At 42.3% G+C, this 22,246-nt stretch overlaps 1 protein-coding gene across 3 annotated transcripts in view; it reads left to right on the plus strand.

Annotated features, from left to right (window-relative positions):
- uggt2 (UDP-glucose glycoprotein glucosyltransferase 2) overlaps positions 1-22,246 on the plus strand; it is a 30,619-nt gene that overhangs the window by 1,987 nt on the left and 6,386 nt on the right. For 2 of the 3 annotated variants that reach the window (XM_031858320.1, XM_031858321.1), the window contains exons 5-33: positions 515-627; positions 820-997; positions 2,613-2,709; positions 2,794-2,860; positions 3,023-3,123; positions 3,395-3,494; positions 3,918-3,978; positions 4,223-4,314; positions 4,491-4,641; positions 5,979-6,098; positions 6,438-6,523; positions 6,658-6,793; positions 7,068-7,199; positions 7,300-7,464; positions 7,753-7,876; positions 7,964-8,062; positions 8,849-8,943; positions 9,482-9,688; positions 12,558-12,689; positions 13,247-13,377; positions 13,686-13,781; positions 13,991-14,093; positions 14,881-14,960; positions 16,169-16,358; positions 16,489-16,647; positions 16,764-16,849; positions 18,929-19,013; positions 19,135-19,217; positions 19,506-19,529. In XM_031858320.1, coding sequence (XP_031714180.1) covers positions 515-627; positions 820-997; positions 2,613-2,709; positions 2,794-2,860; positions 3,023-3,123; positions 3,395-3,494; positions 3,918-3,978; positions 4,223-4,314; positions 4,491-4,641; positions 5,979-6,098; positions 6,438-6,523; positions 6,658-6,793; positions 7,068-7,199; positions 7,300-7,464; positions 7,753-7,876; positions 7,964-8,062; positions 8,849-8,943; positions 9,482-9,688; positions 12,558-12,689; positions 13,247-13,377; positions 13,686-13,781; positions 13,991-14,093; positions 14,881-14,960; positions 16,169-16,358; positions 16,489-16,647; positions 16,764-16,849; positions 18,929-19,013; positions 19,135-19,217; positions 19,506-19,529 — 3,293 coding nt within the window. The remainder of the gene's footprint in view (positions 1-514; positions 628-819; positions 998-2,612; positions 2,710-2,793; positions 2,861-3,022; positions 3,124-3,394; positions 3,495-3,917; positions 3,979-4,222; positions 4,315-4,490; positions 4,642-5,978; positions 6,099-6,437; positions 6,524-6,657; positions 6,794-7,067; positions 7,200-7,299; positions 7,465-7,752; positions 7,877-7,963; positions 8,063-8,848; positions 8,944-9,481; positions 9,689-12,557; positions 12,690-13,246; positions 13,378-13,685; positions 13,782-13,990; positions 14,094-14,880; positions 14,961-16,168; positions 16,359-16,488; positions 16,648-16,763; positions 16,850-18,928; positions 19,014-19,134; positions 19,218-19,505; positions 19,530-22,246) is intronic. The other variant, XM_031858322.1, reaches the window with a different exon arrangement.

Below are 22,246 nucleotides of genomic sequence, written 5' to 3' on the forward strand. Positions count from 1 at the left end.
GATAAGGTTAATTGTCTGTAAGTAATCCAGTGACAAAGAGCGTTGGTAATCGAAAATCTTATATGCAAATGTATATATTCTGTCTAACATTTCACTTATCCAGTGAAATATCTCAACACTTGCCAGATGGATTGGGACAGAATTTGGTTCAGATATTCATGGTCCCCACAGGATGAATAATATCAATATCTTCCCCTGACTTGTCATCTAGCGCAATCGTCTGGTCAAAATTGAATTATGTCCGATACTTTGGTTTATGCCGAAGTATACCTAAGTATATATAGCGATGCACTGGTTGATGAAGTTGAATGAATAATGGCCTTTTGGTGTTGTGCTGCACAGTGGACATTGTTGTGATGATTGCTGTAGAATATTGAGAATAAATCAATCACATAACTGATTTATCTGTGATAAACTTTGATTAAAGAGTGAGGGGTCTTCACCAGATCGTGGCATTGTTGGCGTCATGTTGTAGCCGAAGAACATTCCTTCACTCCTCCATGTTCTCCAACAGATAGCCAGTGATGAGCCTCCGCCCGAGGCTTGCCCTGCCTTCGTCTCCATCCATGGTCAACGTAGCTGCAGCACCAAAGACATCAAGAAGCTCCTGAAGGCAGCTGCAGGCAGGTAACACAGAATGGCGCTTTCTTCCCCTCTGTGGATAAACTCAAATCCCTAACGCGGAACAATGTGAAAAGTTTCTACAGTTTTTTTGTTATAAACTTTGTTGCCTTTACTGACTCCATTTTGCCTGTAATGAACACAGACAGGTTTTTGTCTTTAACACTTTTAAACATTTAATTTGTAAATGTTTTGCAGGCCAAAACCGTATCTACACAAGAATGACCACACGTATCCAGGGGTCAATAAAACCGACGTGCCAGTTGTGATCCTCTATGCCGAGATTGGAACCAAGAAGTTCACCTCATTCCATAAGGTGCTGTCGGAGAAGGCCGGAGAGGGCACACTTGTATATGTGCTGCGGCATTTTGTAGCGGTGAGTAGCAAAGTAATGTTCCACTGATGAAATGTTTTTGATAAATAATGTGGTTTCCTGTCAGTCTCAGTGAAAAGTCATCTAGTATCTAACTTGTGGTTGTGTCTTTCTAGTCAGTCTTTTTCAATCTTTTGGTTTTCACACTGAGGAACTCTGTTTTAAAAGATAAGGATTGAGATATTCTATCATTTTAATGTAAAGATCAAAACAAAGAATCTATCCAATTGACAAATATTGTCTGTGTAGCCAAATCCTAACACAGCATGTTCCTCTGTGCCATAAAACTCCATTGTTTCATCTTTACTTTAGGTGATGGCACTATTGCAGTTGGGGCTGGATGATATGAAGATATATGTCATCAATATAATATAAATGTTCTATATAGCTTATATTGCAACTTTACGTAAGTTAGGCGCATCATGCAGAAACGTATCGGCTAGGCCTATAATAATAATAATAATTATTTTTTCCTTATAATGTTGCTTGAAACTGTGAAATGTTTATTTTGCAATTAGGTTCCTAATAAAATGAGGAACTCGGTGTGTTTCTACGTACAGTATATAAGTCAAACAGGAGTATACAAAAATAGGCTTCACCACGTGGTTATTTCATATAGACTTGTATTTATTGAATTTGGTCATTTTGCCTATGAGTGACACAACAGTGACATTATTCCTTTTAGTAGATTCCTCGAAATCTAACTGAAAGCTCAAAAACTAACCAAGATCCAGATGCCTTTGATGGTGTAAAAAGTGTCTGTTTTGAAAAGCAGAGTGTGGGCGTGAACGGCTTCTGAGTGTGGCTGTGAAAGCTCGAGGCAGAGCTTTGACTCTCAGTCACATAAGTGACAAAGTGGAATGTCGGTGAATCTGCTGCTGCTTGTGGGGGCCCATGTGGTTCCTGTTCCCTCTGGTAAAACACATTATAGATTGTAACTTCCACTGGCTGTGTAGTAAACCGGTCAGTCGAGTGTGAACATTTTTTGCTCCAGAGTCCAATGGCGGTGTACTTTACGCCGCTCCGGCCATCCCTTGGCATTGCCCATGGTGACGTTAGGCATGCGCGTGTCGCTGTTCAGCAATGGAGACCCATATCTTGAAGTTACTAAAAACATGACCGCGTGTTGACGTTGCTTCCCGAGGCATTTTTGGAACTTGGTAGCGACTGCTGCAACTCGCAAGTAAAGATAATTTTTCGGGAGTCGGCATTCAGCCTAAGCTGTTGTTGCTCCTAGGCGTTTCCGTTTCACAATTAGAGAACTTACAGTGTACTGTGGCAATATCTAGCAGACCAGACATCTGATTAACTTATTGGGAAGATGGCATCCTGTCACAGTGCCATGCTGAAAGTCTCTCCACTGTGTGACCCACTCTACTGTCAATGTTTGTGAATGGAGATTCCTGGTTTTATTTACCAGCTAAATCCACTAATTAGAATGGGTGTCCACCTCATTTTGGCTCTAAATTGTACGTAGGTTTAGGCATAAAGTATTTCCTATGGAACGTATCTGCAGTGTTGATGATTATTATCACAGTACCTTTGAAAGAAATGTACATGTATTAAAACTCTAGAGCGTTTTAACATTAAAGCCGTCACTGCCTCCCACTGCTTGCAGGTTCCGAAGCCTCAAAAGATGCTTTTATCTGGGTATGGTGTCGAGCTGGCTATCAAAAGCACAGAATACAAAGCTGTGGATGACACCAAAGTAAAAGGTCAGCTTGTGACTTCTCAAACATTTTGTGTGCTGGACGTCGCTGTGACCGAGACAATAAAACACAAATCTTGTGCTTTTGCAGAATCGGGTGCAAACGCGGAGGAAGACAATAACGATGAAGTCCAAGGGTTCGTTTTTGGAAAATTAAAGTAGGTGGCTTAAATGTAACATGTCATTTAAAACTGATTTTCTACTGTATGTTCTGTTTTGGCTGCTGGTCATCCTGTGCTTTGTGTGACTTTATAAAGAGATAACAATAAATCCTTGATTGTATTTATATCTTCTTCTTTTTTAATTCCCTCCTTTTTAAGGAAATCTCACCCTGAACTCCAGGAGCAACTGGTCGAGCTTCGCAAACATCTCCTCGAGAGTACAAATGACATGGTCCCTCTCAAAGTGTGGGAAATGCAAGGTATCGGTTCTCTATTTCAGTCCAATGATCATGAGGGAAATGTATGCAGTGAGGCATTGAGTTGTTTTAGTTGTCGAGTTGGTTCATATTCTACCATTTGTGGCTGGAGAGGCTTTCATTTTGAATTGTTGTCTTTGACTCACACTTACTAAGTTTATCAGCATATTGAATGTAATCTCATTTGACTGCTTTGCATGAATTAGATTTGTCTAAACATCATGTGCATTCATAGATAATAGATGCTGATGAATTCATTATTTCATCTCCACAGATCTTAGTTTCCAGGCAGCTGCCAGAATCATGTCGGTGCCAAAGTTTGACGCTTTGAAGCTCATGCGAGACCTCAGTCAGAACTTTCCGAGCAAAGCCAGGTCAGACAATTTGTCTTATTTTCTCTTTCTGGCTGACTGGCTAACGCGTTTGGTACCGTTCCAAAAAAAAATCCATATTTTAAGGAGCCCCCTCTTGTTACAATGTGTGAATCCAGGCACAACAAGCGCTGTTATTAAAGTGCGCGTGAAATATGTGTTTTATAAACCCATTTGTTTTAGCATCATCCATTGAATACAGCTTTTGATACAGACATCTAATCAGCTTTTTGATGTCTACTTATTTAGTCTCGGACAACTTGTAATAACACCAAAACATGCTGAGTAAGCGCCAGCTGTTTATGGGGCGCTGACGTACCATTCTGAGGGACCGTATCTTTTTGGAGATTAAAACTGGCATTTTACTGCCGGCCTGGGATGTGGTAAAAGCTGATGGTGACTGTACATGTTTTACTGTTCCCACAGATCACTGACAAGAGTGGCCGTAAAGCAGGAAATGAGAAAAGAAATTGAGGAGAACCAAAAGGTATGGTATGATAAGCAGCCTTTTCACACGTCGCTGCAGTTTTGTTTTTCAGACAATCGGTTTCTAATCTGTATCTGGAATAAATCAAATGTTACATTTTATTTTCTCCTCGTCTTTGCACACACTTTATTCATTCCTGCTGTAGTGTCAGTGCACACGTCGTCAAAAGAACCAATATTAAAGGTAGAGTCGCTCATTTAGGGGTTTTGGCATCCGACTGAAAACTTTGAGCTTGTTCTTTCAGCGTCTCGGTGAGTCCATCGGTGTACACGCGGGAGACGGAGAGCTCTTCATCAACGGACTGCACATCGATCTGGACATTCACAACCCGTTCAGGTAGGAGCCCAGCAGGAGGGCGCAGTGGTCTGTCCGTGCTCTCCCCAGGATGCCGCAGACCTACGCTTTGGCTCAGTAATCCTGTTGCAACAAGATCAGAGTTTATTGCTCCGCAAAGCGACTGCCACACAGCTAATATGTATAAAACATTAACCTTTTTGATTTTATATTTACAGCATTTTAGACATCCTCAGAGGAGAGGCCAGGGTCTTAGAAGGGCTTCATAACCTCGGCATTAAAGGAGAACATCAAGGACAGCTGCTGAGGTTACCCGTGAACCCTGTGGATGACAGCTATGCCTTAGATATCAGACATCCAGCTATAATGGTGAGTTCTGTCCAAAAGCATTATTCTTCCGGCACAGATGCAGGTGTTTTTGGTTTTTTTTGTTGTTTTTTCTTTGTCTACCGGGGTGTGAACTAAGTGTATCCGTCACCAGGCTATTGCAACAGTCTCGAGCCTGCCACAAACTTCAGGTATTAATTGGGACTCGGCCAAGAACAAGCTCTCAAATGAAACACTTTTCATTTGCGCCCCTGTGGCCATTATAATATTCTAGGTACTATACAAATGCTAAAGAAATGAAGAATTTAAGCATTTCCACATTCAAGCAAGAGGTCTGTCATTTCAGCTTGCATCTCCCCTTTCTAGTTACTGAGAACATGTGAGGAGGCTTGTGCAGTAAGTCACTGAAGGCTAGAAAGACCCCCGTTAGTGGCAGATTGGCCAGCAATGATGGATCATTTTGCAACTGTGACTATGGTCATTTATCATAAAAAGCCATTTTCAAAAGCTCACTGATGGTGGGCGGTAGAGCTTTATAACAAATGTACATGTTAATGTTCACATCAGATCCAGCATATTTCTGTCCTCAGAACTGTTCGCTTACATGCCTTAACAGCTTTATTTCCATGCATGTGATTACCTGTTTAATGAACATTTTACACCTTGTGAATAAATAGTTCAGTTGTAAAGCAGTTAGCAGGAAAGAGATTATTCTTTCAAAAGTTAACTAATGTAACATCGGTCAATGTCTTGTTCAAAGTGGAGGTTACAGATGCATAGTGTAAAACAGTTTTTATCTTTGATACCAGTATTACCTTGCTCGGCGGCTTCATTCTTGCCATGTCACAAGATCCCACGATTCTCGTGTGATCACATGTCACACGAGGATCTATCTAGGAGGATTTATCTTCAAGTATTGCATTTGTATCCGGTAAGCCAGAGCACAGCACAAGGCTTTTCCCTCTTCGACTGACATGTTTCGACAGGAGTTTGATTGACAGATGGTTCATCCAATCACCTGCCAAGTATTTTTTTTTAAGTGCCTGTCCTTTTCCAAACAGTTATCAATGACGGTTTATCAGAAGGTGACAAACTGTCTGGCTGACCAGGTAAATCAGAGTAAACCAAGTACTGTGACTCAGTGTCGGTCTCGCTCTCCAACGAAACCCAACTTGGTTATGAATGTAAACAAACCCCTCAGATAAAGCAAAGTCAGTATTTGGAATTCTTTGATTGGTACCATGTCATAAGAAATGTAGTGAAAATATAGAAACCACCATTCTAATATAAAAACATCCTTGAGTGAGGTCCTTAATCTCTACCTTTTCCAGGGTTGCTTGTACTTAACTCGTGACCATCATTGTTTTTCTGCTTTCCAGTGGATAAATGACGTAGAGAATGATCTCGTGTACCGCAGCTGGCCAACGGGTGTACAGGAGCTCCTCAGAGCCACGTTTCCTGGAGTCATTCGGCAGATCCGTCGCAATCTCTTCAACCTGGTGAGTCTCCTGAAGGTTAGAAGTGCTGCAGGGCCGCGATGATAAAGGGAATGGAGTTGAGAAATTGCAGTAGAAATGTGAAACTCGTTGGATGCGTCTGACTCTTCTCCGCGAGTCTAGATAAAACACTTTTGTTGTCAAATTATGGGGTGTTTGTAATCATTTCAGGTACTACAGTCAGATACACGATCACTGAGCATAATACTTAACATTTCCTCTAATTATCAGAACTATCTGGGTGTATTGTTGTGTCTGCTAAATGCCGATCCATCCATGATGAATGAGTTTTTCCAATTGTATTACGATTCAGATTTGATGACGATGCTTTTTCGTTGATAGGTGCTGTTCCTAGATCCAGTACGGGAAGAAAGTGTTGAGCTGGTGAAACTAGCAGAGCTTTTCTACAAGCACAAGATCCCCCTGAGGTTGGTGCTGTTATCGCTACAATCACCCTCCACATCCGTTTGCATGGGCCCCTCTTGGCATTTAGACTCTTAACCAGTTAGTGATTGTCATTTCAGCTGCAAATTGAATACTTGTTTTGGCCCTCTTTCTATAGAATTGGCTTCGTGTTTGTTGTCAACACCAAAGATGAGATTGATGGCTCCTCAGACGCAGGGGTTGGATTTTTCAGACTGCTGAATTACATTGCAGACGAGTATGATTCATCCCAGGCTCTGATGTCCATTGTCTCAGTAAGTATATTACATTCATAAATCTCTGTTGCTTTAGAAAGCACTTCTTTAAGAATAACTAGAGCACACTCCTCGCCAGCTCATATATATTCGTGCCTCAGAAGTCGGGTCTTTCATTGTGCCTCGTGTTCCCATGGTTTGAGACATTATTGAACTACATGAGTCGGTGGGAGTTTGCCTCTGGTATCAGCCTTTTCAAACAGACTTGGGAATTATTGACAGTCGCCGAGATCTGAAGACAGTGATCAAATGTGATCTGACCACTCTCTTGCAGATGTACAACAAAGTAGATGCAGGGGAGACGCTGTCTGTTGATGCCATATCTGCTTACCTGAAGAGAAAATTCCCTAAAGCCAATGCTGAAAGGATTCTTGGCATAGAATCCGAGTATGACGACAAAAGAAAGGTAAGAAAATAAAGTAGCTGTCTCTTGTTTCTTTCTGTTTATCGGAAGTTACAATAACTACTTGAAAAGATACATTTTCTTTTGATTTTGTGTGTTCCAGGACGGTGCCCTGTTCTACAAAAACAGCGGCCTTGGTGCCTTACCACTGGCTTTATTTAATGGAGTCCCTCTGAGCCCTGATGAGATGGACCCAGACGAGCTGGAAACCATCATCCTGCAGCGCATAATGGACACCACCACCACCTTCCAGAGAGCTGTCTTTATGGTACGACATAAGACACTCATACCTCATATTCAACCTCACAAATCTACCCCTCTATTCATGCCAGGAGTAGAACCTTTAGATTAATATATACATATACACAGAAACCGTAGATAATTATACCAACTGCAGTTCATCCATGCTTTTTAGTATTCATACAAGGACTATCTCACATACTAGCCTGAGGTTGTTATAAGCTTGATATTAGGTTTATTGCAATAGCAGAGTATATGTTTCAATCCAGAGTTCCCTTATGGTCTAACCCTCATCTGTTTGATCCTTTGCCTACAGGGTCAGTTGACTGAGGGCTCAAATGTGGTGGACTATCTCATGGAGCAGGCGAATGTGGTTCCCAGGATGAACCCTCTCATTCTAAGCACTGACCGGAAGTACCTCGACTTCACTGCCAAACCAGGTGACCTGTGCTGCTCATCTTAAACTTCAACATTATTGATTCACTGTCTATATTCCTCATATTTATTTCATCTTCCTTGCTTTGCAGTTGTAGATGATTGGGAGGACACGACTATGTTTTCATTCTTTGACTCCAGAGACAAAACAGCTGTGATGGCGAAGAGAATGAAGTACTTTACAAATACTGGTAAGATATCACGTAGTATTAAAATATGCCTTTGGTTTCCTAAACAACACAATTCCACCATTTCATTTTCAGTAACAAAATGACTCGCAACAATCTGAATCACTTATTCGAGCATCTGCATTTTGTCACGTACAACTGAAACAACCGTTCTGCATTTACTTGTTGAAAATCTGTGAGATGAGCAGTATCTGCACAGAATCAATCCTACACTGCTCTACTGATCTATGAAAGTGTGAAATTGACCTTTGTTAAAGCAGACAGGCTGCTCCTCCGGCAAGATAATTGCTGGATCTGCTGACAGTCTAACTGGTCGTCAGAGCTGCATTTGGCTGCTCACGCCTGGAGTGTAGCTGTCTCACTGAGGCTGAGGAGGCTGGACTAGTTGACTGACTGACTCACTAACTCACTGGAGGGGGGGGGATGTAACGATGACAGGTGGCCCGATTCTCGACTAATACACTGAGCTCTGTGCCAGATGTCTCAGTCTCTCTCACTTCTTACACACAAACTAAACATGTATCGCCGTACCTAACCTTACGTCTCACTTTCATCCGGTTATCATCGCCCTTTAAAGGATTAGCAGCTCTTACTAAGTGCCATGTAAATAATTTAGGTTGAGATTTTTTGAGATAGAAAACTACTCAAAAATACATTCGCCCTCCACCGGTACTTTAACAGTTTATTGTACAAATGTCAGGAAACCATAATGTATTTTAATGCTCGAAATTGCAATGAACATGTGACATGTGTGTAGAGTACAACAGAGTCGTTGCTCTTATACCTTAGATGAGGATGGGATGAGTGCCGTGACCGTGTGGATAGCCGGAGATTTTGAGACGGTCTCGGGAAGAAAGCTGTTGCTCGGTGCTCTGAAACGTGTGGTGAGTATCATCTACTCTGTCCTACTTTCTTATGGGGAATGAATGTTCACTCGATCAATGACATTGTTCATGTTTGCCTGTCTTTGACGCAAATCTCGCAGCTGGTGTAACTGCAGCTACAAAGCTGTACATCTATATATCACATCAGGGCAGAATAGATGAAGTACATTGAGATACTGTTTTTTCGGATTAGGACAGGCCCGTATGACCTAAAAATAAGCAAATTTAATATGAAAATGAATTCTCTGCATTTATGCCTCTAAAATGATATATTCACTGTTAATACACTACAGATGAATTAAGTGTGATACAGCAGGCAGGCATTTTTTTTAATGTCATAAAAAAAGATTCATTGCTGGTAGAATAAGCAGAACATGAAAAACCTTTCCTGTTACTTTTAAGCAATCAACACTCTCCTCTCCCAGTGCTCTCTGTGAGTGACACCTGCAGTCTGTGGAAATATGGGATTGTGTGATATTAGTGTGAATTATATCATTGCTGTGTGTGTGTGTGTGTGTGTGTGTGTGTGTGGAAGCAGAAGGCCAGCCCCGGAGTGCGTGTGGGGGTGATAGATAACCCCAGCGGAAAGCCAAGCGAAGATAACACTGTGCTGTACAGGGCTATCTGGGCCTCGCTCCTCACCCAGAAGAATAAGGCTGCAGCCGAGTTTGTGCAAAAACTCCTGCGAGAGGAGAGTATCCAGCTCCTCCAAAAGGGGACCAAGATGAAGGACTTACTGATGCAGGTAAAGGAGCGATTAAGGAGTGCAGTTTTTTTAATGTTTCAAGCAAATGGAAGCCGTTTAGATTTTGTATTCTTTTGACATTAAATCAACGTAGTGAGTGTCCTGTGTTTAAGGTACAGCTTTGCAGTATATTGATTTGCTGATTATATTGTGATATGAGACTAGAGGAGGTCTAGTCATTATTGTATTGTGACATACAGTACATGTTTGCCTGTCTTTAAGGCTACATAACGGTTACACAACCTTAATTCTTCTTTGATACTGATCAATGTGCTAGTTGCACATAGTATTAACTGAAACCTGCCATTAAATGTCTGGTCAGATAAAGACAAAGTAAGTATTTAAAAAAAGTATATTTTTTGTTTCCGATTGTCCATCATATCAATATTAGTGTTACTTATTGTTTCATTTCTTACAATAACCTTGTGTTTGAATATGTTCTCAAAGCACCAATAGTCATCTCTACTGTAGTATCACAATGGTGTCATATTGATATACTTTTATATCAATAATGAGATATTTGGTAAGCAACAAAAGTCAAACCCCAAAAATCCTTGAAGCACGGCCATCACATGTCACACAATACCAATTACACTGCAGCGAGACTTACTTAGCCTTTCTATAAGTTATTCATGCTCTGAGCCATGAGCATGCTGTGGTGTTATGTTATTTGAACCAATGCGAACTAACAAGAAAGTAGCGTAAACCAAGATGGTAATGGCTTTTTTTTTTTTTTTACAGCATGTGTGATCCACCTCCTGAAATAATAGAAAGGAACGGTTTCATGTTCATCATAATAAGTCGGATATGAGATACCTCCTACCTGCCACCACAATTTGTCTCATGCGTGTGTTGACTCCTTCCAGCAGAGATGTTCTTTGATGCTAGCGGTCGAAGCTGATCAGACAATTAGTTTATTATCTGCTGTGTTAAACACATGAATGCCTCTGAGCTGAGGTGGTGAATAAATCCCATATCTTGTTTATTCTGACATTCTGACAGGAACGTGTTAGAACACCCACGGCCAGCAAAGTATGAACATATGAGCAACTCAAAAGCATAGTTTGTGTGACACAAAAACTCTAATTAACAAGTAGTTATTTAAAGACATTAGGAGTGGGCAATGTGGATAAGGTCTTCTGTCATGGGATGTGTGATTTTACGTTTCAATATTAATATATATATATATATTGTGGAATAGTTAATCTTCTGTGATCAATTGTTAAATGATTTAAACATAAAACAAACAGACTGAAATATCTGTTTTCGGCTGAACCGGTACAGTACAGTACCTGAGGTGCTTCATCACACTGCTGCAAAATCCTATAAATCCAATACTACCATAAAACAGTCCTCCTCACTGATTTGCAACACTGCCTGCCACGGACTAATACAACCAGAGATATTAAAGGGATAGCTACCTAAATAAAAACAGTATGTCAAAAGCTTACAGCTAGTACCAATTTATTTTGTCTTATGGTGTACAGCGTCATATCATCCAACCCTAAAATATATGCAGGGCTACAGAATGAGTGTCATTGTGTTGAAAGTAAGAAATGCATTGTTTGGGGTTTGATTTGTTTTTAAGTCGTTTCCTTTGATTGTGTCACGGAAAAGTGTGCTGAATGTTATTCAACACTGATATAATTGCTAACTTTTTAGGCAGATTTGATGAACATAATGGCAAAAAAGAAAAAAAAAATCTTGGATATAACCACTCAGATCTGTCTGTCCCCGCTTTCGTGATTCAAGTGCAGAGTCGGGGAAAAAACGGTGATTGATGAGCCCATCTTCTCGTTCCCCCTCCTGAACATCAACAAACAGAATAGATATCGAGCACGCATGATGCTCCACAGCCTGTGGATGCCAAGGCAAGCGGCCTACTCACTTGTCTGTTCCACTTGATCCGTCACAGAGGCCAGCAGCAGGCGGGCTCCACACGCTGAATCTTTAACTTAAAAGAGCCGGTGGATACCTGGTCTCCAGGACCTGATATATAGTCGAGCTCTTTCACCGTTCATGGTTGTGTAAAAGCCACATGTGTTCAGCCAAGCCCGACCATCACTCTGCTTCTGTAAGCAATCTACGGCCAACTAGTGTTCTCCATCCTGTAGTGTGTGCCGTATCTGCCCACTCAGCATTACACACAAAGAAAACAAATTCTCAGGTGCTAATCAACAAATTAGCTGACGGGTAGGGCTCCCGTCTCTTCCGTCAGGAATAAGTCATACAGCACTGGTTCCATTTGGGACTGACGAACCGTAACAAACTGCCCTTCAATTAAACAATGGTGAGAGAGCGGACTGGAAATAGCAACGGGAAGATGGGTAAGAGGGGGCTGTGTGAGTTGAGACCCAGAGTCGAGGGATATGAGTTTATTATTGGCTGCCAGACAGACTTGCTGACTGGATTGTGCTGACATTATTGCTATTTCACCTGTTCTCCTGAGGAGAGATGTTGGAGAAACTAATAACCTGACTCCACAAACTCTCCACACTCCCACACCTAATTTGTTATAGACAAAAATACTGGAGGCTTAATTAAGAGTTTGGTGTATTAATTACAAATTGATTAATCTCATTTCCACACGTGCATTTCCGACATGCGTGGTCCTCTGGCTGAAATATTTCATGTTTGAGAACTGCAGTGATTGTGCTGATGCGAGGCGTCAATGATGCTGTGGATAATTTGTTTGCCTCGCATACATCATTCCTTACAGCAATGAATCACTCAGGTTTTTGTTTGTGGACAGGCTGTAAAGGGAGAGGGTCTATTGGATCTCGCTGTGCAGCACAAATTCAAAAATATGAGCCAACAATGCAATCAATTTATCCAACATCCTAAACAAACGTGTGCTATTCTGTTCCAGGGCATGGACAGAGATGCCTTTGAGAAAAAGTTCAACACCCTGGAAGTGGATTTCATTCGTAGTCAGCAGCTGTTTTGTCGAGATGTCCTGAAACTGAGTCCTGGACAGCAGGCGGTGATCAGCAACGGCAGGGTAAGACTATTGATCCGTAGGTATCTGCATAAAAAGTTAGAACTGACCACGATATGTCGTCGGAAAGGTAACGCTTTGGTTAAATGTTGCTGCTTTTCTTTGGTACGGTGGATTAGGCTCCTCTAAGCTGCTGCACTTTGGAGGATTTTCCCTTCTTGTGTTTTCAGAGAGTTCCCTTTGTACCTTCAAATCAGCATGAATGTTTCTTAAAGGTCACAGGTGGCACAAACTGCACTGGTCGAGTGTCTGTCTGTGTGTACAGAGCTGAAGTCTCAGCAGCAGTGATGCTGACAGCCACGGACGAAAGAGGCCAGCCTCTGAGATGGCAGTAACAATTAATATAATTTCACATCCCTCTGCTGCAGTGGCAAGACTCCCAAAATAGAAAGGGGGGAAAACACACACAGGCCCCCGTCAAAGAAAACCATGACTGAAAGTGAATAAAACACTGTGTTACAATCGCAGAGCATTTAACACAAGTAGTAAACCATGTAATACATGCTGAGATTAGAATTGGAACAGTCGTGTTGTGACTGCATTTATTGTCTTTATTTTAGATCCTCGGTCCATTCGAGGAGCAGGAAGAATTCACTGTGGAGGATTTCCAGCTGCTGGAGAAGATTACACTGAGCGGTTCTGCAGAGAACGTCAAAGCCAAAGTTAAACTGATGGGGATGAAAGCAAAGCAGTATGTTTGTGTATTTCTCTCTTGATATGTGAGAGAATCTGCCTCTTTCTTTAAATGTTTGTGATAAACCTTATTAGCCATCCCTTTTTAAATAATAACAGTTGTTATAACGTGTTTACACTTTCCGTCTTGTTTAAAAGGTTCCAGCAACAAAAATCTGCAACTTTCAATCATCAGCCACATCAAGTGTTCTGTAATGCATCTCAGTTTCTAGCTCCAGTAGCCTTAGCTCCTCTGTTTGACATCTTTCCCAATACGCAGCATTATTAAATGATGGACTGACCCGGCCACGCCTCTTTTTCCCTTAGCGCCAGTGACTTAGTCATGAAAGTTGATGCCCTCCTCACTGCAGCCCCCAAAGGAGAGGTCAGGAGGGATGTCCACTTTGCCAAAGACAGCCACAGGTGGGTCTTTACTCTGTTTACTCTCCTATTGGCTCTGGCGTTTCAAAGAGAACTGTTTACTTTCCCTTTTGTTATAATAGATCTGAAAATGTGCTCCACCCTCATGTCGAGCAGTGCAGAAAGGCAAATCTTTTGATTTGCAGCTCTGCTGAATAAGGGTTGTGTAACCTTGTGTTGCTGAATGTGCTTCGGTGTGCCGTTCTCCTCAGCGTGCTCCGTCTCTCCCCGCGTGAAAACGAGGTTTTCTATGACGTCGTGGCCGTCGTTGACCCGCTCACCAGGGAGGCTCAGAAGATGTCCCCTCTACTGATCGTAAGCGTCTCCATCGAGTACTAATACAACACGGACACTTGTACACACGAGTACAGAAACACAAAACGTTCGGATAGTTGTCACATGATGCTCACGTGATGCTACGGTCACATTTTCATGGTTATATTATCTTTAATGCATGTAGTTTAGCTTCCAAAATCTTAAAAGCATTTATTGAGTGAGCAAAATTGATTGGTGCCATTCTCTGTGAGCTTAAACAAGTATGCTTATTTATTTCCGGTTATTTAGAAACGGTTTCCTTCGTGGGCTAACTTTGACTGGATTTCATTAGCCCCCTGCTGCATCTTGCAGGAGGCTTGCTGTGGTGAAGAATTCGACTTGAATATGAAGTTATGACTCACCATGCCTTTGCAGACCGCCAGTCAGACGGCTGCCTTCAGTAGCTGTTGTTTTCAGTGTACACTTTTCCAGTAGTGTACTGTAGTATGCGGAAGAAATGACAGGTGATTTTAAGGAAGGCAATGTGGTCATTACCACTGGCTTATTATGTTTTGGCCACTTTTACATCATGAACGATGTCATGTAAGGATATATCAATCAATCAATCGAGTTTTACTTTTGTAGCACCTTTAAAACAAATCGAACGCTTTACAGATGAATGTGCTTCGTCACTTGAGAACCTCTTAACAACCAATAAGATAAGAGTAAGAGACAGTGAAACTATCAGCTGCCTTCAGTCCTTTAGTTCTCATGTGTCTTGTATCTGCTGGCCTCTACTCTGCTCCTGTTTTCTATAACTGGGTCTCTTCCTCTGCGACTCCTGCAGGTGCTCAGTCAAGTGGTCAATGTGAGACTGCAGGTGTTTATGAATTGCAGGGCCAAGTTGTCCGAGATGCCCCTCAAGAGGTAAGCTCCTGCTCCAGCAGTAATTACATTTTCCTCTTTTGCTTTGTTTGTGTATCCTCTGACCACTGCAGACTTAGCATCTCTGCCGTGCTCTTTCCCTTTGTAAGATTATAACTGCACAGATGCGATCTGCTTAATAACACTACCTTATTGCTTTGGGCCTCCCCTTACATCTCTAGGCAAATTGCTTACAGCTTGCATTGTTGCAGTTCAAGACAGAGGGAAAAAAGATTAATAAAAACAACAAATGAAAGGTTTAAATTGCCCATTAACATTCACACCACTGAGTGAATTCATTATCATTATGTAATTTGGGATGTTTTCTTTTTTTATTTGTTCCATAATGGGTTGAGCCAATTGTAGTGTTGGTACGACAGAACATTTCCAGGAAGTTTACCCTCTACTTTGAGGCAGACGGCAACCTCCAGTTCTGAAAAGTGGAGCTCTTTACATGTCTAGGGATTATACAAAGAAGGCAAATTCGCTTTTCAATGCTTTAGAAACAGGTGGTCTTAAAAATCCCTATTTGAGTACATATTTTGCCAGCCAATTCAACTGTTTACAGGATATTCAACCTTCGTTTTTTTTCTTTACTGGGCTTGTACAAAGGCAATAAAGTTGTCCATGAATATGAGATATGACTTTACAGATAATTACAATCCCTCCTTGTGGAGGTTGGTTTATGGCTATTTGCCAGTTACACCTACAGTCTGTGGGCATATCTGTGTATTACACTCGTTGTCTTTTTGATTCTCAATTTCATTTAATTTGTACGTCCTATTATGACTCCTCGGTGTCAACAGGCACCCTTAAGAAAAGCAATTAGGTCTGTGACAACTCTGAGTAGAAACAAAGAGAGGGGACATTCTGGTGCACAGACCAGCACACATATTTCTATTATTAGCCAAGCAGGAAGGAGCACTGGCAGTAATAGTATTAGATTCTTTACTTTGAGGAGATTGTATATACCCAGCTGTCACAACAGAGCCCGTCTCTCCTGTCCTAGAAAGGAGACTATTGCACAACATGTCATCATTTCAGTGCTTGCTGAAGAGGACTGCGTTTGTTGGATGGAATTGTTGACTCCAGTGGCAAAAAGTCCTGCAGGATATCCACCACCTCAGGGCTTACAAATTATCTTTTCTATTGTCTTCATTTGTAGTGCAAGCACACACATTGTGATCATTCCCGTTTGTCTGTCTTCCCAGCTTTTACCGCTTCGTCTTGGAGTCCGATGTGAATTTCTTGGCCAACGACACAGTGTCTCCGGGACCAGTCGCCCGGTTCATGGAGCTCCCAGAATCTCCTCTTCTCACCCTCATTATGATCACACCAGAGAGCTGGATGGTGCAGGCTGACCGCAGCCCCCACGACTTGGATAACATCCACCTGCAGGAGGTATCTCGCTTCTTACTCCCCTGCTACTAGCGGTCTTAATCATTCCCCCCTCTTAATTAGGGCTGTGGCGCATTCCACCGATCCCTCCCCTGTGTTTTGTGTCCTCCTGTAATGTGTGGTTTCCCTCCAGGTGAGTGGGGTTGTGGAGGCAGAGTATGAGCTGGAGCACCTTCTGCTGGAGGGCCACTGCTTTGACCTGTCAACGGGCCAGCCTCCCCGGGGACTGCAGTTCACCCTGGGCATGAGTCGGGACCCGCTCATGTACGACACCATCGTCATGGCTAACCTGGTCAGCAGCTTCATTAATACTAGAGCTGCTAGTGTTTCTTTTGGACTGGTGCCAGGGTTGTGTGAATTTAAGGCTGACGGTAAACACTCGGACTCCTTCTGTTTCAACCACAACAGGGATATTTCCAGCTGAAAGCCAATCCCGGTGCCTGGATCCTAAAATTACGTAAAGGCAGATCGGAGGAGATCTATCAGGTTCTCACGTGAGTTCTACAGACCATTTTTAATGCCATTGTTGTCATTTCCCAACTCACTCCTTAATATCTTTTGAGGTAATGATGCCAATTAGTAGCTCAGGATGAAGGTTGTTTTCTGCTACCTCTCCGTTTCACACCGGTAGCTGTGAAACCCATCACTATGGTAACATGGAGAGCTGCTGACACCGTAGCAGTTCAAGGTTTTGATGAGTACAGGGAGTTCTGCTCGCTACAGAGCGGGGAGAGAGAGAGAGAGACAAGTAGGAGGAGAGAGGGGTGCTCTCAAAGAGAAGACTGAGTGGCGGGATGATTCAGCTGGTCACCTGCAATGCCATCCAACCCAGACAGCAACATATCAGCAGCAGAATGTATTTGAGTTTGGACGGCGTAGGAGTCAGAGGCTCCGTATACCAGACAGAGTGCGTTGGCGTTGTCTAATTTCCCTGGACAAAGAGAAACGGTGTTGTGCTTTTTGTTGCTTTGATGCGTTTTCAAACAAAATACAAATTTTTTTTTTTTTTCTTGCCTTGTATTCTTTTAATTCTGCACTTATACTTCAATTAAAATGTACTGTGGTGCTTCCTACTTTGATCTAAAACAAATCAAATTGTTATTTCACAAAGGAACAGCAAGCTCATCAAATTATGTCTACTTAACATAACAATCCTTTTCGAACAAGTTGGACTAATGGCTCCAATCCCAACCATCTATGTGAGTGTGCACGGTCAGCTGTAGTGCATCGTATTAGTTGTCCCTACAATCACAGATATTGTCCTCTCTGGCTATACTCGCATACGATTTAGGACACATGCAGCGCCTCGGTTCCTCTGGAATCATATCGGACAAGTAAGATTTATTCCCCAATCCTCCAGGTGAAGCTAAGAGGTGATGTCATTTTTCACCTTGGCAGTGTCATTATTCTTGTGGTTAGCGGCACTCTACTCCGGTTAGGTGGCCGATCAGAGTCTAGTGGGAGTGCCCGTGCTCTCCACTCCCAGAGCCGGCGTTTTTTCTCCTCTTCCAGCCGGCGCCGTCTTCGCCCTGACAGCGATGAATGAGACGGCCAGCTCTCTTCTTCTCAGAGCAGGGATACAGATTGATCTCTGGTGCTTTTCTAACACGAGCCCTAAAGGCTACGTTGCACCAGGGACAGCAGAGAGAGAGGGGGGGGGGGGGGGGGGGGGGGGGGGGGGGGGGCAAAAAACACAAGCGGCACTTTGGGCCCAATGAGGAGGGAGCATTTATCACAGTGATAAGGTCAGGTTTTTTTGCCTTTAGTAAGCACTGGGGTCGTAATGGCTCGCTGTGCATCACAGCCTATTGCTCATCTCTTCCATGATGTTCGTCTCTTGGGGTTTTCACCACGAGACCCCCGCAGATCCTGCCTCCCGAAAGACATTCTCCACTGAGCGGATCAGTCCTACAACAATTCCAGTGAAAGGCCAGTGTTGTGCCATCAATACTGTACACAGTTTCTCATTAGATCTACCAGTATATATACAGCATGGCTGGGGAAGTAGATCAAATAATGGTACGGTGATAGTTAATGATGATAATCACTGTGATCGATGGCAGCTGACCCAGGATCTGTCAGCGGCCCATCCATTAGCTGCTGAAGGAGCCGATGCTGCGTATTCTTCCTGCGCTGCTGTCATAGCTAAAGCATGCGAACCAAACTCAAGTCACTCACACAAATATTGTGTTTCACTCAAGTACACTATTAAAACGGAAACCTGACACTGATTGGTTGAGTAGTTCTGTGAGTGCTTATATAATAATGTACAGGCGTTTAAATAAGTGGTGATATAGGTATTTGCAGTAATGTGCGTACTGCAGTGATTGGCCTAAAGGGAGGTGGTCGGCTGTGTCACACTGAAATATCTAAAAAGTCGCCTGCAAATATCAGCATCAGTCGGTTTTAGATGCTCCATAGCCAATGAAATGGCTTCATTAAATCTATGACTGGTTTCTTGGTCTAAAGATACGACGTGGCTTAGTCTTATATCTGGATTTAAGATAAAGACTAATCAGTACCTCTCTCTGAGTCTAGGTAATCACTTTCACACTCTTGATCCACTTTTTCAGGCACGATGGAACGGATTCCCCTGCAGATGCCGGTGACGTCCTTGTTGTTCTGAACAGTTTCCACAGTAAAATCATCAAAGTCAGAGTGAGTTAGTTTTTTATATTGTATTCCTCTTCAGCAGGTCACGAATTGAGGGTGTTTGGTTTAAATTTACACAGTTTATAATGACATCACTGACTGTTTTGTGTCTACTTCCTCATCGTAGGTGCAGAAAAAGGCGGAGAAGATGAACGAGGATCTTTTAAGTGAAAACAGTGAAAGCAAAGGCATATGGGACTCTATAGCAAGGTGAGTAATCGCCGCTCGCATACAGTCACAATGTGATTGGTTTCAGGAGGTTTTAAGACCCTCCCTGTGAGCTCATTGATTGGTGGGTTTGCTGATGTGCTTCCTGTTCATCAATTACACGTTGTGGTTTCAGGAGATCATATTCTTCCCCTCGATCCAGACTGCATTATTATGCTGTAAGAGCTAGTCTTGCAAAAAATATGTGCTTCTGTAGGTATGTGTGTGTGTGTTTCCCCAACACTCCCTAACTGTGATCCTGTCTCCTCACTAAACGCCTGCTGTGTGAAGTGTTTGGAGCACTTTTGAGAAAAGGTAGGCAGTGTCACTGCAACCCGTTTAACACCTAAAACATCTTCATCTTCATTGGCATGCAGTGGTTTTGGATGCTTTTTTTTAGGCTCAATGAGATATTCTAACAGGATATGGTAATAATGTAGCGCTGTGTTTAAATATGATGTTACATTTTCACATTTTCCTTTTTGGATTCATTCATTTATTTATAGTATGTGGTCATACATATGCTGTAGTTTTTACTCTGTCATGTCTCGGTCTCAGACAAAGAGGACTCTGGATTCTATTTCAAGACTAACTGGGGAGATATGATCTGATTTATTAACATAATTCTCACTAACATCATGGTTGGCGTGGACGACTTTTGGGCTCCCCTTTATAACCCGTCTCTGCCACGACCGAGGAACAATACGGAGCTGAAAGTGCTATAAACGGGCAGATAAATAGATTTATGATTGAACGTAATCTTTCCCATGGCATGCTCGCTTTTGAGTAATGAAAATACTCTTTAACATTAAAAGGTTAAATAGACGGTTGAAGAGAATGGGTTTCAAGAAACATAACTGCTCCTTGAGTGCCGGTGACGGATGGATCTAAGATGTACGCAGATTTGTCTGCATTTGGAGAAAGAAGTGAACTTTATTACGGCACGATTCCATCATGTCCTCCTTTCAAAACGAGGGCACATGAATCTCAAGACTTGGAAGCCACTTGCAAAAGCGAAAAATACTTTAACCGTACAGTACATCCCACACTGTGCCTAAATATTCTTTGTCAAGTTATATATTATTATATGTTATATATATTGTATACCCGTAACATTGTCACCCAGTCCTATTAACATCCAGTGAAGGCAGCTGGTTTCAGATGAAGTTTGGAAATGATGATTCATTCAAAGAAAACACTGAAAACCACCAAATACTACTTAGCCTGAGTAACAAATCACACAGAATGTTGACAACATATTTGCATGTTTCTTTACAAGATTTAACTGAGAGAACACATTTGTTTTTCACAGGACTCATAATGATAGTTCTATATCAATATATTTTAAATGATTGCACAACATAATAGTGGCCGGCTTGGAAAGCAAAGCATCCGTTGTGTAAACCATGACTGGTGAGTGTAGAAAGTAAAGATGTCTTTGTAGTAGTGTTGTACTATTACTTCATGCGTAACCTTTGTTGTAACGGGACTGCATTGATCTGAAGAATTAGTGAGGTGGATCCATGCATAGCAAGTCTAAGTGACAGAGTTGTTACACATTCTCTCATCTTTTAAAGAGATTTGTGTTCTCTCTGTAGAGTAGTAATGGTGAGAATAGTTTTTCCTATTCTTTCTTTCTTGAGTCGCTCTCCTTTGTTTAGTGATCTTTCTTCTTTTGAGCATTCCCTCTCTTGCTCTCTTCTTTGTCTGGGAGGAAGATGAAGGGAGGGTTTTTACTCTCAGCCAGGGGAACTTTGAGGGTTTAATGTCCTTTTTTATGCTGCGCTGAGAGATCAGAAACTTCGGTGCCACACAGGGTGAGCGAGAGCTTCAGCAGCTGTGTTACTACCTGAGGGACTTATTTAGGTTTTCAGCTGAAGCCAGCGCTCCACAAGTACTCATGAGATCTTGGAGAGTGTTAGATGGGGCCTTGGCCATTCATGTTTTCTCCAGATTAAATCCAACTAACAGGCAGGGTTATTCTACAACACGTATGGGTTACGTTCTGTGTAGTTGTCTTGATGGTTACAGTACGGGGAAGGAAGGAACGGGTGAGTTTTTATTTAGTTATTTACATGCAGTGTAGCTGGTTTTCTTTGGCGGACATGTTTGTCTTTCTTCTTTCTTGGCAACATTTCTTTGCCTAGTAAATATTAACCAACAATAACTCAAACCGTGTCTGACTTGGAAGATGATTTTTGCAATCACTTCCCTTCATTCCTGACCAAACTCACTGGCATCTCATCAGATGCTCTCAGTGGAGCGGACTCTTTTATGACTTCACACTGGAGACTGGATGCCATGATCGCTACTGTCCCCACACGTTGTCTCCTAATAGAGTTTATTCTGGTGGTCTGTTCTGGCTTTGTTACTGTTTTGGGTTTTGAATTTGAGACTACACCCACACCCAGGCGAACAGCAAGCAAAAAGCCTTATTAATAATGGAAAAGATGGGAAACTAAGGTGTAAGTTAGAGTTATGCTCTACAGTACACATGTACTACACCTCAACTATCTGTCCCACTGTCTGCTCATTGTTTATGTCTGTTGATGATCTCCTCACAGATGTTAGAAGAGGATTCTGCTCTATCTACAGAGCAGAATCCTGTCTAGTTGGTGTTGTCCACTGCTCAGGATTTACCCAGAGCTTTGTGGATCCTTCCAGAGGTCCAGATTATCTCGAGTGTGTCAGCCAAACAAGCTCTCACCTGACCCTCTAAAGCTGCTTATCGGGGGGTAGTGCTGGAGGCCCTTCATCGGCGGCTGCAGATGTGTGTGTATGGTGACTCCCCAACATCCAACTGAGAAGAGAGAGAAAAATGCAGCAAATGTTTTCAGATGGACGGACAACACTACAGCACAGACTACGGATGTATTGGCTACAGTCTGTGTTGTACGGATGTGACTTGTATGTGTGTGTCAGAGCTGGTTTTAGAGGACACGCAGAGACAGACACCCTTTCTCATCTCTCTCTCTCTCTCTCTCGCTCTCTCTCTCTCTCTCTCTCTCTCTCTCTCTCTCTCTCTCTCTCTC

The sequence above is a fragment of the Anarrhichthys ocellatus genome, unplaced genomic scaffold (genome assembly GCF_004355925.1).
Source record: "Anarrhichthys ocellatus isolate YVR2014 unplaced genomic scaffold, GSC_Weel_1.0 scaffold20, whole genome shotgun sequence".
Taxonomy (NCBI): Eukaryota; Metazoa; Chordata; class Actinopteri; order Perciformes; family Anarhichadidae; genus Anarrhichthys; species Anarrhichthys ocellatus.